This window comes from Vigna radiata, chromosome 11 (genome assembly GCF_000741045.1).
Source record: "Vigna radiata var. radiata cultivar VC1973A chromosome 11, Vradiata_ver6, whole genome shotgun sequence".
In the NCBI taxonomy this organism is placed as follows: domain Eukaryota; kingdom Viridiplantae; phylum Streptophyta; class Magnoliopsida; order Fabales; family Fabaceae; genus Vigna; species Vigna radiata.
In genome coordinates, this window is record NC_028361.1 from 17,267,682 (window position 1) to 17,281,353 (window position 13,672).

Genomic DNA, 13,672 nt, shown 5'->3' on the forward strand with positions numbered 1-13,672 from the left:
TCGTGTACATTAATTTGGTGGGTTCTACACCCATTTGTGGCCAAAATACCATCCAAAACCATAGTGCCTCTCAAACATAGGCCACAGCGTTGCATTGTGTTTCTCATTCCTTTGGTATGAAGATTCTTACGTACACGATTCATAGATTACAAAACTAGAAATTTCGCTTTAGAAACGTAATTTATCTACTTGTCGTGTTTATGCATGGTCCACATATGCACCAAATAGAGAGACAAGAATTTAATTCCAAAGAACTTCACAAAAGTCTAATAAAAATTAGAATACAATGATATGATGAAGAATGTCAAGTTATTTATTAGGAAATTTGAAGAAGTTATATCTTTATTTATAGAATTAACTTAATTGAAAAGGGCATGTGAAGAATATATAAGTTAAACTAATGGGTATGTTTTTCTCTATGGTTGAAGAGTAAACCTTCAATAATATATATAATATAAGTGTTATGTAGAAAAAATATTGCACATAGAATGATACTCGACACTAGTCACAATATAAGATACACAAATCGAGTAAAACCAAGCACAGTCAAACTGACTGAAGTTTTCTAACAATATAAAACGTATAAAAGTTGTAATATAAATCTTTCTAATTTACGGTAACCATAGAACAGATCAAGGTTTCATCTATTATCACAGTATTAGGACAAAAACAAAATTAAAAGCACACTAAAATAGAATAGGCTTCACTGGAGAACAAAAATGGCTATCTCCTGTATAGATGTCCGACATTATGCAGTTATTCCAGTTCAAGCTTCCAAAACATAAAAATAGGTAATCTGGATCCACACAGAACTGAGTAGATAAGACAAGACGGGCTGTGTTCCCTCCTCCATCCCAATCCGACTCACGAAAGGGATGGAAAATCTGTTTGGACCACGGGAATTAAAACAACTCTCATCAACAATTTCCTTTTTGAATGTGTATTAACAACGAAGGATAAAGCTCATCATCACCCTTAACCCTTTCCGCTCTCACACCTAAAGGATTTATGCTATTAGGGTATATGTAGATATGTTAATTTACATTTAGTAGGACGTGTCCCCAATCAAGCTTGGTCATCCCATTTCCATCTTCGCCCTACCTCTTCGAGAACAGCTGCCCGAGCTTGGCTTCTCCTTGCCTCGTCCTCCACCCAAGATCTGCAATATTTGAATTATTCATTAGACTCACCTCATTCAAATACAATCAAAATAGGAGGTTCACCAAGTGAAAGTAATTTTACTAGTTTGTACGTCAAATCTGCAGGCGATACTTCTAACACAGAGGACCAACCAAGTACTACTAGATTACTATAATTTGTTTTCCAGAAAGATAACTAGTTCCCTTCAAAATCTTCGTCATTATCAATACTCCAGAACCTTTTATGTTAGATTATGCATATAAATGGAACCAAAGACAAGAATTACTTAAGAATAAGAGAAATACCCACAACCAGGAACATGATTGAACCAAAAGCAAATTGAGATGCGCAGGTAGAACTAAATAAAACTTCCAAAGAAATAATTGAAAAGCACTTAATGTAAAACAGTTTGACTGAAATTTTGACTCTCATAAGAATCTGATCGAATTGACCCATGGGTAGCTAACCTATGCAGCACAATGCCATCTATAGTTACCTACTTAAAAAGAAAATCACAGATCACTTAAGTGGAATTCCCAAGATATGATCAAGGCAGGGACGTATAGACGTCATACACAAAACCCCCATAAAAGTGAACAGTCTAGACCTAAATGTCCTCCCAAATCGTGACTGAGAACCATCAATAAATCTCAAAATATCTGGTTCAAAAAGAAACATAGTAAACTAAATTTTCAAATATTTAGCTTCAAATTACTGGGTTCCACATTGACTTTCACAAAAGAAACATTCTAACCATTGAGCTACAAGGAACGCGTTTATCAAAGAGCAATATGTTAACACCATATAACTTATTCCCAAACCTTCCCCCTCTATAGGTTTTAGAAGCCTCTAATTTTTGAAGCTGACATTTGGAAAGCCATAAATCACAATGGATACATGTGTTCACACTAAATCAAGTGATATCAAACAAATGAGTTAATATGCCGAATGTTTTAACTCCCATACCTGGTTTTAGAAACCTCCAAATTTTGAAATTGTCATTTGGAAAGCCATGAGTAAAAATATATACCTGTGTTTGACGCTAATAAGTCTAAGTCAGAAATTACCTAAGAATCTGAAGAGCTTCTTTTTCAGCTTCTAGAGTGGATTTGGTGTCAAGCAATTCTTCAAGCTTGAATTCTAAATCTTTAAGCAAATTCTGTACTACAAGCCTTTCATCTACATATATGACTCTCTCAGATGCAACCTTTTCTGATATCTCATCAACTTCTTTCTTCAAGCTAAGCAGCAACTGCTTCTGACAATCCATAGCTGACTTTTCTTTCAAATACTCAGTATATAACTTATCTTGATTGATCTCCTCTTCTTCCAAATTCTTTACTTCCATATGATAAAGCCTCTCTACATCTAAACCACGGTTTTTCTCATCATTAAGCTTCTCATCCCAAAACCTCTGTATGTCTCCTCGACTAAGCAACTCAGATCTGATTTCTTCTGCCTCAGCCTGCCTGGCAGAATGTTCGGCTTCTATTCTCAACAATTCAGCCGATATTGCTTCCTTCATCCTACCACTTGTCAGAGCCACTGCCGCTTGTGCTATTGTGGAAGGCTTGTTTGGCTGAAATCGCTTGCTCTGTCCTGTTAACAATATGTTCACAGCAGATTCCTCCTATTATCATTCTTCGTCATGTCATTCTTAGATACATGGTGATAATCTGAGACTTAAACAAAATATATAACAACTTAACTATTCAAGCATTCATTTGGCCTACTGTGCAAACATTTTGTTTCTAACTTCATTATGCATCTCAGCTTTTCTTCAACATTTTAAATAACCATCGTAACCTGTTTTAATTTGTTCCCCTATCCCATTTACCTAAACTTGAATTTGAATTCAACTTTTAATCAAATGAAATACTTCTGATTAACATATCTCAAACTATAGAAGTTTTACATCCTTGAAAACAAGACATTGCAGTTAGAAACATGTAAAGAAACCCCATGTTATCAACAAAACAAAAATAAATGTCAATGCATAGTGCAAAAGCCCGAGAGGTGATACCAAACACTGTTCTAAGTATACTCCTATCCCCTGCCAACATGTCCACATAAACTGCTGGAGAAGTGACCCGCTTCACATCCATATAACCTGCTTTTTTAATTGATATCTGGACTGTAAAAAAGAGAAGGTATTAGTGCTACCACAAGAAGGTGAAGTTTTAATCATTAACATTGAAAACTATCCAAATACCAAACTTTTGAAAACAGCATACCTGGCCAGTTACCCCAGAAGAAAAATCATACTCCAACTGAGCTCTCCAGTCTATTAGATCTTGTCGTGAGATGAATCTGGAGTGCACATATTAAATTCAGTAAAACAAAATTTGATTCTGCAGCATGGAAGGATAGAGTACAAATACCTATCAGGAAAAAAGTGCATGTTTTCAAGACCGTCAGATCCACTACTGTTGTTCCAAGATAATTTGCTGGGGATCACACCGGCTTCTGCTAAAACTTTTTTTCTCAAATTGAAAAGCAAACATTCAAATTTTTGCACATAAGTGAAACATTATGGGTTAAAGTAGAGTTCCAATATTTTACCTTGTATGGATTTGAAGTCCTGGTCGTCAATACCAATATCATCAAATGCAATGACTACAGACCCAGAAAGTGATACTATAGGAGCAATCTTGTGTTTAGGATTCCTGTAAGACAGGGAAATCCATTTTCAATGAAATGGAAGGCAGGCGAAGCTACAAATTTTAGATTATATCTGACTGCAAAGTTGCATGCATGATGTATCAGGAACTACTAACCTTTCCAAGGATGAATTCAATTTAACTAGCCATCTAGCAAATTCTCTTCTGGTACACAGTTCATTGGCTTCCACGTCATCTTCAATTATCTAGACATGTCAACAAAAAACACACTTTCAATCCTAATAAAACTCAACCAAAGCACAAAAAATAGCACATGGTTTCAGTGCTGCATTACACAACAGAACACACATGTTATGCAACAAACTACAAGTATGAATTCCAAAAAACATTGCAGCAATTAAGTACGCCAAAACATAATGTAACAGTAAATGTACAATTTTCCAATTCCAAGAGGCAAAATAAATCAACTTCTATCATCATAATCATTTATCCACATTAACATTTCTGTTACTTGACCTAGGTTCTTGCCAGCTTTATCTGTAGTATATGCTGTTAGACAAACTTAAGGAGCAGCATTCAGCATAATCAAAATTAAAGGAAACGATGGAGCATTTTTTCCTAACTGCAAGTAGATTGAACTAAATAAGGTAGAGAGCAAAGGTCATAAGTCAAATCTATCCAGGTTTCCCATTAATAGTGATCCAAGAAAAGGTGATATTGAAATTAAAGTTCTACAGACCATCAACAGTTTAACACCGCATAGGCAGATACTACTGGTATATAATTCATTTTTGAAAACCTTGCTTCTGAAAACAAACCTTCAGTGACTTTAAGACTGACAATGCTTCTTCTTGGGCAGAATCCACAGAAACCGCGATCACAACTCGTTCAGGTTTTTCTACAGCTACTGGTATTTAAGAGAAAAAAAAATATGAAATATTTATAGAAACAATCAGAGCTAATACACCAAATTAGTCCCTAAATTGTATGTACCATTCAGTTTTTGTCCAGCAATATCAATCGTTGTCAATTACAGTAATTATGTTTGTAATATCACGGACCAAAATGATGGACTAATTTGGTAATTCCAGAAACTACAATGACGTTTGTGTAATTTCAAAAACTACAATGACGTTTGTGTAATTTCAAAAACAAATCAATCCATGCTCATAAACTCCAATCTTAATAACAAGATATCCCGATGCACAAAAAAAAAAATACTTTATCAAATTACCAACCGTTGATCCTTTTAATCATTCCGTTTTGTAATAGTTTGATAAATTCAATAGCTAGTATGATACTTTCGTAATTTCAAACCAAATCGGTGTTCATAATTTCAAAGACTAATTCAGCCCATAAATCACCAAAAATCCTAAACACTACGATTAAAACCAATAGAAAAACCAACCATTACCGTATTTACCAGTTTCCGTAAGGGTATCAGGCACGTCCTCCGTGCTGGCCTCGGACGCCGTTGACTTGCTCCCACCAGAAACGTCAAACTCCGGGGTGTCCTTTTGACAACGCCTGGTCTCCACGTCACTCCACATCCCTTGCAACGGCCTCGCGAATCGAAAATCAAAACCTAACCGCACATAACATTCATAACACGAGGGAGAAAAAATACTGAAGATGAAAAACGATACATCCCGAAGCCGAAGGTTAAACGACAGTGCAACCTACCTTTCCTGGAAGCAGCAAAACAAGCGAGTAGAAGAGCGAGTGAAGTGCCGAAGCCCACAACTGCATAAGAAGGAAACACTGCAACTGCACGCAACACAAGTTCGAATCACACGAAATATAGAAAGAAAACCTAAAGTAACTTAACCTACCTTTGTTGTCGGTATGGGCAGGAGCCTCCGGGAGGGCCCAACCGCGGAAGTCATCGGACTGGTCGGGGGACGGAGGCGCCCAAGAGAGGGAGGCGGAGAGGGGGCGGCGAGGGAGGGAGGAGAGGGGGCGGAGGGAATGGGGAAGAGAAGGGATGGTGGTGGGAAGGAAGAGAACGAAGGAAGGGGAGGATGTTGCGAACCACATTTTGGTGGGAACGAATAATTAGGGTTAGGGTGGGTGTTAACTGATGAGGGAGATGCGATCGAGGGGGAAGTTTGCAACGGTGCGTTTTGGTGAAGGGAAGAGTGAGAGTGGAAGAAGCAAGACGATGAACACGGTGGCGGTGGTAACCTACAACTGTCACACCGCCGCTAGCTAAACCCAATGGCCATGAACGACACTCTCACCTTTCAAAACTGCTATGGCATATCTTTCTTGTCTTTTTTTCTATCAACAATTTTTCTTTTTTTTTTATCAACATTTTTTTTTTTGTTTATTAGCCTTCTTTATTATTTTTCACTTCTGATGTTAAAGTAGAATTCATGTATATTGTATAGATTGCAAATACTTTTATAATCAAGAACAAATGAAATTAATTAACTCAATTTCATTTATACATATGGTCTTAAATTAAAATCTCTTGCTAATAGAACATAGAAGCATATTAATTATCTTATACTAATGTAAGCATGAGCATGTGTTCTTTTTCTTTATAACAAAAATATTAAAATTATAACTATAAAAATAAATATAAGTAATATTTACAATTTTATTATAAATAGTTTTTATTTATTTTGTAAATAATTTTTATTTATTTAATTTTAAAATAGTTAAATTAAAAAAAGCGGTTAAATAAAAGATGGTTTAAATTAAGAAAATAGTCATAAAATATAAAATTAGAAAACAACATGGAGACAGAAAAATGAAATTCACTCTATATAAAAAAAAAAAAAAACTATTTTTTCTTAAATAAATATATATTAAAATCTCTTGATATTATATTAAGCACTAGTGAACTTTGATAGCATGTTTATGGTTTAAAATCCATCAATGATTTGTTATTATATAAAAATTTATTAGAAATAAAAAATAAAATAACATAATAGAGTAAAGGGGATTACATCAAATCATGATAAAAATTATATTTCACGAAATATAAGCAAATTACATTTATTGTTAAGACTGACAAAAATGGTCGAGTCTAGTAAAAAAAACTAATTTATAATATTCTGATTTAGGATGTTATATGTAAGTAAAATAAAGTTATTTCATTAAGATAAATACAATTCAAATACCATTACAATATAGTGAAAACATTTAAAACTTTATTTCATTATCATGAAATAAATACAAACATGTGAAAATAATAATTAATCTCAATACAACTTAAAATATCGTATTAAAACTCCTCAACATAATTTATTTAAAAGAAATAACGTTTGAAAACGTCCAAAATAATTTCTCACTGGCCTATAGAATTACATGACATCAACATCATCAACTAACATCATCTACTCCTGTATACGATCGTAGATGAAAATCATCACCACAAATGCAAGGTGAGCTAACAGCATCAACATTCAAAAAATGCATATAATAATATAATTATTATAATACAATAATCTAATAAGGTATAAGTTCATTACATCATGTTATTTCGCAACACAACATACATTGTTAATTCAAACTCTTATCCAGATAAACCATGTAACCGTTACCAACCATTCGTTATATGTTGTTTTCTGTACTTCAGCACACAGTACTTGTTCATCAAAATTGGACCTACGCACCAATATAGAACTTTTTTGTTCACCAAAATGGGACCCACGCATTAACACGAGTTTTGCCTATTCACCGAAACAAGAGTCACACACCAACATGGGACTTGTTTATTCACCAAAACAAGGTTTGCACCAAAGCAAGGACTTTATCACATCATGGCTAAATAGTACATAAGACTACATACGATCCACCACCTCAACAACAATCAACATAACAATGTGCTTTATCAGACAACAATAAGAAAAATAATTCATCTTTTCAAAAATATTAATATTTTTGAATTGGTAATCAATTACCAATAGGATGTAATCGATTACCAACTATATGAAAAATGATGTTCGAAATTTTGAACTAATAATCCATTATGATCAAGTTGTAATCCATTACACTAACCATTAAAATTCAAATTTTTGAACAATATAACCAACGATACAATTCTAATTAATTACAATAATGTGTAATCCTTTACCACAACAACACAATTCTAATCGATTACAATAGTCTATAATTATTTGTCAACAATCTAAATTTAAAACATCCAATTGTTTTGAAAACTTACAACTCTTTCAAAAAAATTTGCAACTCTTCCAAAGAGACAAAAAGTTCAAAAATTTCACTATAAATACGAGTTCTCACTAAAACAATTGGCTAAAACACTAGCAAAATTACTGAAAATTCGTATAGGTTCTTTAACTTGTATTATCTACTCTTAAAGAGAGTTTATTTTTATGAAAATTCTTCTATTAAGAGATGTTTTTTCTGTGTAAAAGAAATTCAAACACAAAGTAAAAGAAATTCAAAAACGAAGGGAGTGGTTCATGAGGTGATTGAATGTTCATAATTTGTAAAAGATTTACAAAACTAGTGAAAAATCTCAAGTGGATGACATGAGAACTAGATGTAGACAAAAATTTAATCGAACCAATATAAATTAAGTTTGCACTTCTTCTTTCCTCTCCTTATTAATAATCTTTGTTCTTCATGCATCGATCATCGTAATAACAAGCTTAACTAAATTTTTTCTTATAGAAATTAAACAATAAAAATAGAGAGATAGAAAATTTGTTAACTTAATTCACTCTCCTCTTAAGTTAATTTCAAATCTTAGATTTATTTAATAATTAATTTCTTTTAAAAATGATATATAAAATCAATTATCACATGAAATATATGATAATTAGAAATATTTGTTGAAATAATTTTATAGTCTCTATGTAAAAACCTTAGTTAATTCTTATATAACAACTAATGTTATCATCTTTAATTCTGTTCAATGAGACAATAAGAAGTTTTTCTCACGACGAACTACTCGTTTTTATTAAACTTAATGATTCAAAATTACTTTACAAAAATTAAAGTTTTTAGCACAGAACGTTATTGTTTTTCATATGTTCAATATTACCTAATAAATAATAAATAATAAACAATGATAAAAATCTCATATCGATTAGAAATAAAATTAATTTTAAAATATATAAATAAATATAAATTTTATTTTACAAATCGATTTTGTGAAATTGAATTAGATTTGAAGATTGAATTATGTTTGAACTCCATTTCTCAACAAATAATCGATTAAAAATATAGAAGTTTACAAAAATATCTCTCATCAAACCTATTTATTTACAGTTTTGTCTCTAACAAACCTAGTTCCTCCAAAAGTTTTAAACATGGGTGTGTAATGCAGTTTATTAAGATGAGAAAGTGGTAGTATCTGAGTACAAAAGTTTGGTGTGAATGGTTTGATACTTAGGTGAAACAGCAGCCAAAATAACAAAGGCACTGAGTAGGGCAAGAACCAAACCTAAAGCATTAACCACCATGGACTCAGTGCTGTGCTTGGACACATTTCTCATTGTTTGCAAGAATGTTACCTTCTCTAACAAACCAGTTTCTGCTGTTGCTATTGCCAATGCATAGGTGTATAGACCAAGGAACACATGCCATGGTAACACCCTTATCCTTACCCTGCGCCCTTCTCCTCGGTGCCAAAAGTTCAAGAACCCAATCACCCACTGTGTCTCCACAACAAATAATAATTAGTTGTGGACAAGTAAATGAGAGTATCAGCCAAGAAATTGAAAATAAAATATTTAGAATAATTAAATGGAAATGCATAATTATTACAAAAGTTAAACATGAGTGATTGATAGAAGTGTAACAGAATTTTATTAATTTAAATATTCAATGATTTGATAATGAAAACATGATGTATGGGTGAATTTTTCCATTAAAAAGCAATAATTATAATAATTGCTCGACAACGTTTTCCGACATATTCATAGGTGTATGTGCATGTATCGTCTTCCCTAATATTATAATAAATCATTATTCTGCATCCTTCAACCTTACCACCCTCAAAGAGGAGCCATTATTTCTTAACTTTTAAATTATTATAAGATAGCAGATTTACATGCCAACAAAATAAAAATAAAATAAAATAGTGATTATTACTTTTGAAGTATGTATATATAAATACAAATCATTTACCTTAATAGAATATGCCAATGTACCCAAACATCAAAAAGTTTAATATATTAAAGAGGTTTGCAGTTATTACTTTTTAGAGTTAAATATGTTTTTAGTCTCTATATTTTGGGATTATTTTGGTTTTAGTCCATCTTTTAAACTAAGGCATAATTTAGTCTTTTAATTTTAGAATATTCTGGTTTTAGTCTTTTTTACCAAATTTTTTTAATTTTATTTGTTGTGTTTCATTATAGCATTTGTATTGTTTACACTGATTGATACATTTTTATTTCAATATTAACTGAAAAACGCGTTTGAAACAACAAATAAAGTTAAAAAAATTTGATAAAAATGACTAAAACCAGAATTTTCTAAAATTGAAGGACTAAATTATACCTTAGTTTGAAAGAGGAACTAAAACCAAAATCTTCCCAAAATATAGAGACTAAAATTATATTTAACCCTACTTTTTATCATCAAATTCCAATGGAGTTTTATTTCCAAATTACAATAAAGTAAAAAATAAGATACAATTTCACAGCTAAAGAAACATTTTCTCAAATTTTACGAATTTTTTTATTCTCCGATGAATTTATTTTACCGAAGAGGAAAACATAAAATGCAAAGTTATCTTCTTTAATTTTAGTAAAAACTTTTTAAAAACACAACCTCCCATATATAGCGAAAGCACTCAAACTGAATCGCAACGTCTCTTCCGAGAGTAGGACCACAATGCCATTTATTGTCAACCACCACCTATACTTAGTGCCAAGGATAACAACATTTAAAAATTATCCAAAAAAGAAAATTGTTAAAAGCTTTAAACTAAACTAAAAGGTTGATTTCCTAATGTTTAACTTTCTTCATTTAGATTACTGAAACAAGACAATAAATGATAATAAGAAAGGAAATAAACAGTGCAGGAAAATGTATATGTAAGAAATGTTGAAAGAGGAAGTAGTAAATGCAAATATGCAAATATGCAAATACCTGGGCTGCAAAGAGGGAAACACAAACCAAACCCATCCATGAATGGAGGCTAAAGAAATTAGCAACAATCCCATCTTTTCCTTGAAACCTTGTCCAAATCCCAAAGATCCCACAAGCCAAAGCCACCCCTTGAAGCCACAAATGCACCAATTTCTTCAACCCTCTTGATCCAGGTAACGACCTGTGAACCAAAATTGCTGCATACCAAAAGCCACAAACTTATAAGCAAAGGTGAAAAGTAACAGAAATTGAAAATAAAATTATAAGCAAAGGTGTACCTTCTCCACTTAACAGAATGAAGCCGATGACCATGAGGAGAGGGTGAAGAACCTACAAAGAGAGAAAAAAGAAGTTGAGTAGGTTTTCTGGAAGTGTTGATGGAGGAAGAAAGAAGAAGTGTACTGCATAGAGGAGGTCTTGTTGGGAGAGTGAAGGAGTGAGGAAGCTAGATTTGAAGGCAAGGGCCCAGATGAGTACAAGCACTGCCACTGCAAGACCTGCAACTCTAGCCAAGAAGAGGAGAGCAAGGAGTGACTGAGAATACACAGTGCCCATAACAACTCACACTCGCTCTTGCCGACACTACACCTTTCTCATTTTTAAAAACTTCATTTGGCTGAACTAGGTATCACTACACCAACACTTCCTAAAACATTGACCGATATTTTTACCATTTTTTTTAACAATTTTTTATAAGATAACATGTATCATTCTTTTATTGATTTATAAAAAAATTGTTAAAATAATATTATTAAAATAATTTTTTTCTTAAAATATTTCTACTATTCAACACAAATGTCTTCCCAGACAAGTTTCTTTTTTTTATGGTTTGGTTGGTTTTTAAGAGATGTAATTAAGNTTCATATACTTAAATAAATTTTATATTTTTAATTAATACGTTACTTTTTTATTTTTTTTTATAATTTAAGATTTTAGCTAAATATTTGTCATTCAAGTAATTTTTATTGTTTTAAATAAGAATATGTTGAATAATACCAAACTTTCCATATAAGTAATGTTGTAAACCAACTAGAGGAGAAACAAAATAAATGGATGTAAGTTAATAATGTATATATATATATATATATATATATATATATATATATGAGTGTGTGTAAAATATGTTTAAGGAATAAATAAGGTGTTATAATTTTTTTTCTTCTAAAGTGAATATATAGAATTGCATTAAAAATAATATAGGACGTCACAACTATGACTCATTTCCTGCTGAATAGTGACATAAGGGATATTCTGGAGTTGGAGAATTCAGTATATCAAACTTCTAAGGTTGAACAACAATTAAAGAGAACATGGGTATGGATTTATGACAATATTTTATATTTAATTTTAAAAGTTTAGTAGAATAATTGTGTCAATTAAAGAGGCTTAAAATGTTATTTTAGTTACATAAATTATATTGGATAGTGTAATGTTTGTTGATGCAGCTGAAATTAAAGTTTAAATTACAATTTTAAAAAAGAAAAAAATGATTATAGAGAAAATTTTGGATTTTTCTATAATTTTGGAAAATTAAGAATGACTAAATGAAACTTAAGAGACAATTTAGTTGATATTTTAAAGATAATTAATTAAATATAGAAATATCAATAAAAAAATCTTCTATATATTTTTATAATTATCTGAGTTTTTTAATTATTTGGAAGATGTAAGATAAAAGATCTTATCAACACAATATTCATAGTCCAAGTTCAATCAAGTTCTATATAAAAAGACACAGGGGAGGCATAAATCATAACTCGTTCATTCAGACTCTTCCACTGGAAACAAGCATCAACCACTCCTCTTACTTTTATTTTACCATGTATTTTACTTCATNCATGGAGGGCTAAGCTTGTAGGGTTATTCTACTATAATTTCATTATGAATTCTGAGGTTAAGTTCAATTAATGTATTTGTTTCTTTTATCTATTAATTTGAGTTATTTTTCTTCTATGTCTTTCATCTTTAAATAATGATTTTTGCATCATAAGGTGTTTGAATCTACATGCATATTAATCATATGAGTTCAAGGGTTTCTAGGTTTGATTGAGAATTTACTTTGATTGAATTTAAGAACTTTCATATGATTAAATGAGTTTATGATACTAATTAAGAATGTACTTTGATTGATGGTAAGAATTTCAACTATAATTAATTGAGAATTTACTTTGATTAATTAGCTTTTAATTAGGTTAGGGGATTTAAGAATAGAGATGANTAAATACAATAAGATTTAATTGAGAATGTACTTTAGTTGAATTCATTGTGAATAATTTAGAAAGGTCTTGCATTTGATTGAAAATCTACGTTGGTTGATTGTATGGTCGCTCTGAAGTTAATTGAGAATATACTTTAATTAATTTGAAACTCGAACAATAATCAATTACACAATGATCTATGGATAACCGATAATGAATCAATATTGGAAAACTAGTGGAATTATCCTATTTCATTATAATTGTTTCTATGTTTTCTACTTGTTCTTCACTTAAACTCAAACATTCTTCAAACATCAATTCCATNAACATCACTTTTNTTCTTGAGCATTACATNNCATTCATAAGAGTCAAATATTGAAAAGCAATTTCAGATTCGTTGGGANACAAATCATGGTTACTTTAACCCTATNTACTTTCTTGACTACTAACTTGNCAATACTCAAGTTGCCTTAGTATTAATTTGATAGCTTCAACGACATCGTATCAAAAATGGCGTCGTTGCCATGGAATATGGTTAGTATTTTGAATATTTTTAACATACTCTTGTTAGGAAAAACTTGGTATTTAGGTTTTCCATTGTAATTCACCTCTCTTTGATAGGAGTAGACCCAAAGAAAG

General features: G+C 31.4%; 2 protein-coding genes across 6 annotated transcripts; both read right to left on the reverse strand.

Annotated features, from left to right (window-relative positions):
- Positions 1-574: 574 nt before the first annotated feature.
- On the reverse strand, positions 575-6,031 carry LOC106776888. 5 transcript variants are annotated; one of them, XM_014664358.2, is made up of 11 exons: positions 5,594-6,031; positions 5,445-5,528; positions 5,185-5,346; positions 4,580-4,665; positions 3,918-4,006; positions 3,703-3,806; positions 3,522-3,615; positions 3,375-3,450; positions 3,164-3,269; positions 2,208-2,739; positions 575-1,159 (listed from the first exon to the last, which is right to left on the reverse strand). In XM_014664358.2, the coding sequence occupies exons 1-11, from the start codon at positions 5,796-5,798 to the stop codon at positions 1,066-1,068; spliced, it is 1,632 nt and encodes a 543-aa protein (XP_014519844.1). In that variant the 5' UTR covers positions 5,799-6,031; the 3' UTR covers positions 575-1,065. The 5 variants fall into 5 exon arrangements, with proteins under 5 accessions (XP_014519844.1, XP_014519841.1, XP_022643101.1 ...); XM_014664355.2 differs by having other exon boundaries at positions 5,176-5,346; XM_022787380.1 differs by having other exon boundaries at positions 3,522-3,606; positions 4,580-4,668; positions 5,176-5,346.
- Positions 6,032-8,932: 2,901 nt separating this feature from the next.
- Positions 8,933-11,453, reverse strand: LOC106776894 (probable transmembrane ascorbate ferrireductase 4). Its single transcript, XM_014664363.2, has 4 exons — positions 11,238-11,453; positions 11,114-11,165; positions 10,836-11,032; positions 8,933-9,391 (listed from the first exon to the last, which is right to left on the reverse strand). The coding sequence occupies exons 1-4, from the start codon at positions 11,388-11,390 to the stop codon at positions 9,068-9,070; spliced, it is 726 nt and encodes a 241-aa protein (XP_014519849.1). The 5' UTR covers positions 11,391-11,453; the 3' UTR covers positions 8,933-9,067.
- Between the last annotated feature and the right edge of the window lie 2,219 nt (positions 11,454-13,672).

What these genes read in the sequence shown, in the direction of transcription:
- LOC106776888 (XM_014664354.2), bottom strand. Translation starts at nt 5,798, where the DNA reads ATGTGGTTCGCAACATCCTCCCCTTCCTTCGTTCTCTTCCTTCCCACC. An exon ending in GGACTTCAAATCCATACAAG is followed by an intron (nt 3,616 to 3,702) that starts GTAAAATATTGG and finishes TGAGAAAAAAAG; the next exon opens with TTTTAGCAGAAGCCGGTGTG. An exon ending in TATACTTAGAACAGTGTTTG is followed by an intron (nt 2,740 to 3,163) that starts GTATCACCTCTC and finishes TATTGTTAACAG; the next exon opens with GACAGAGCAAGCGATTTCAG.
- LOC106776894 (XM_014664363.2), bottom strand. Translation starts at nt 11,390, where the DNA reads ATGGGCACTGTGTATTCTCAGTCACTCCTTGCTCTCCTCTTCTTGGCT. An exon ending in CATTCTGTTAAGTGGAGAAG is followed by an intron (nt 11,033 to 11,113) that starts GTACACCTTTGC and finishes TTTGGTATGCAG; the next exon opens with CAATTTTGGTTCACAGGTCG. An exon ending in TTTCCCTCTTTGCAGCCCAG is followed by an intron (nt 9,392 to 10,835) that starts GTATTTGCATAT and finishes GTGGAGACACAG; the next exon opens with TGGGTGATTGGGTTCTTGAA.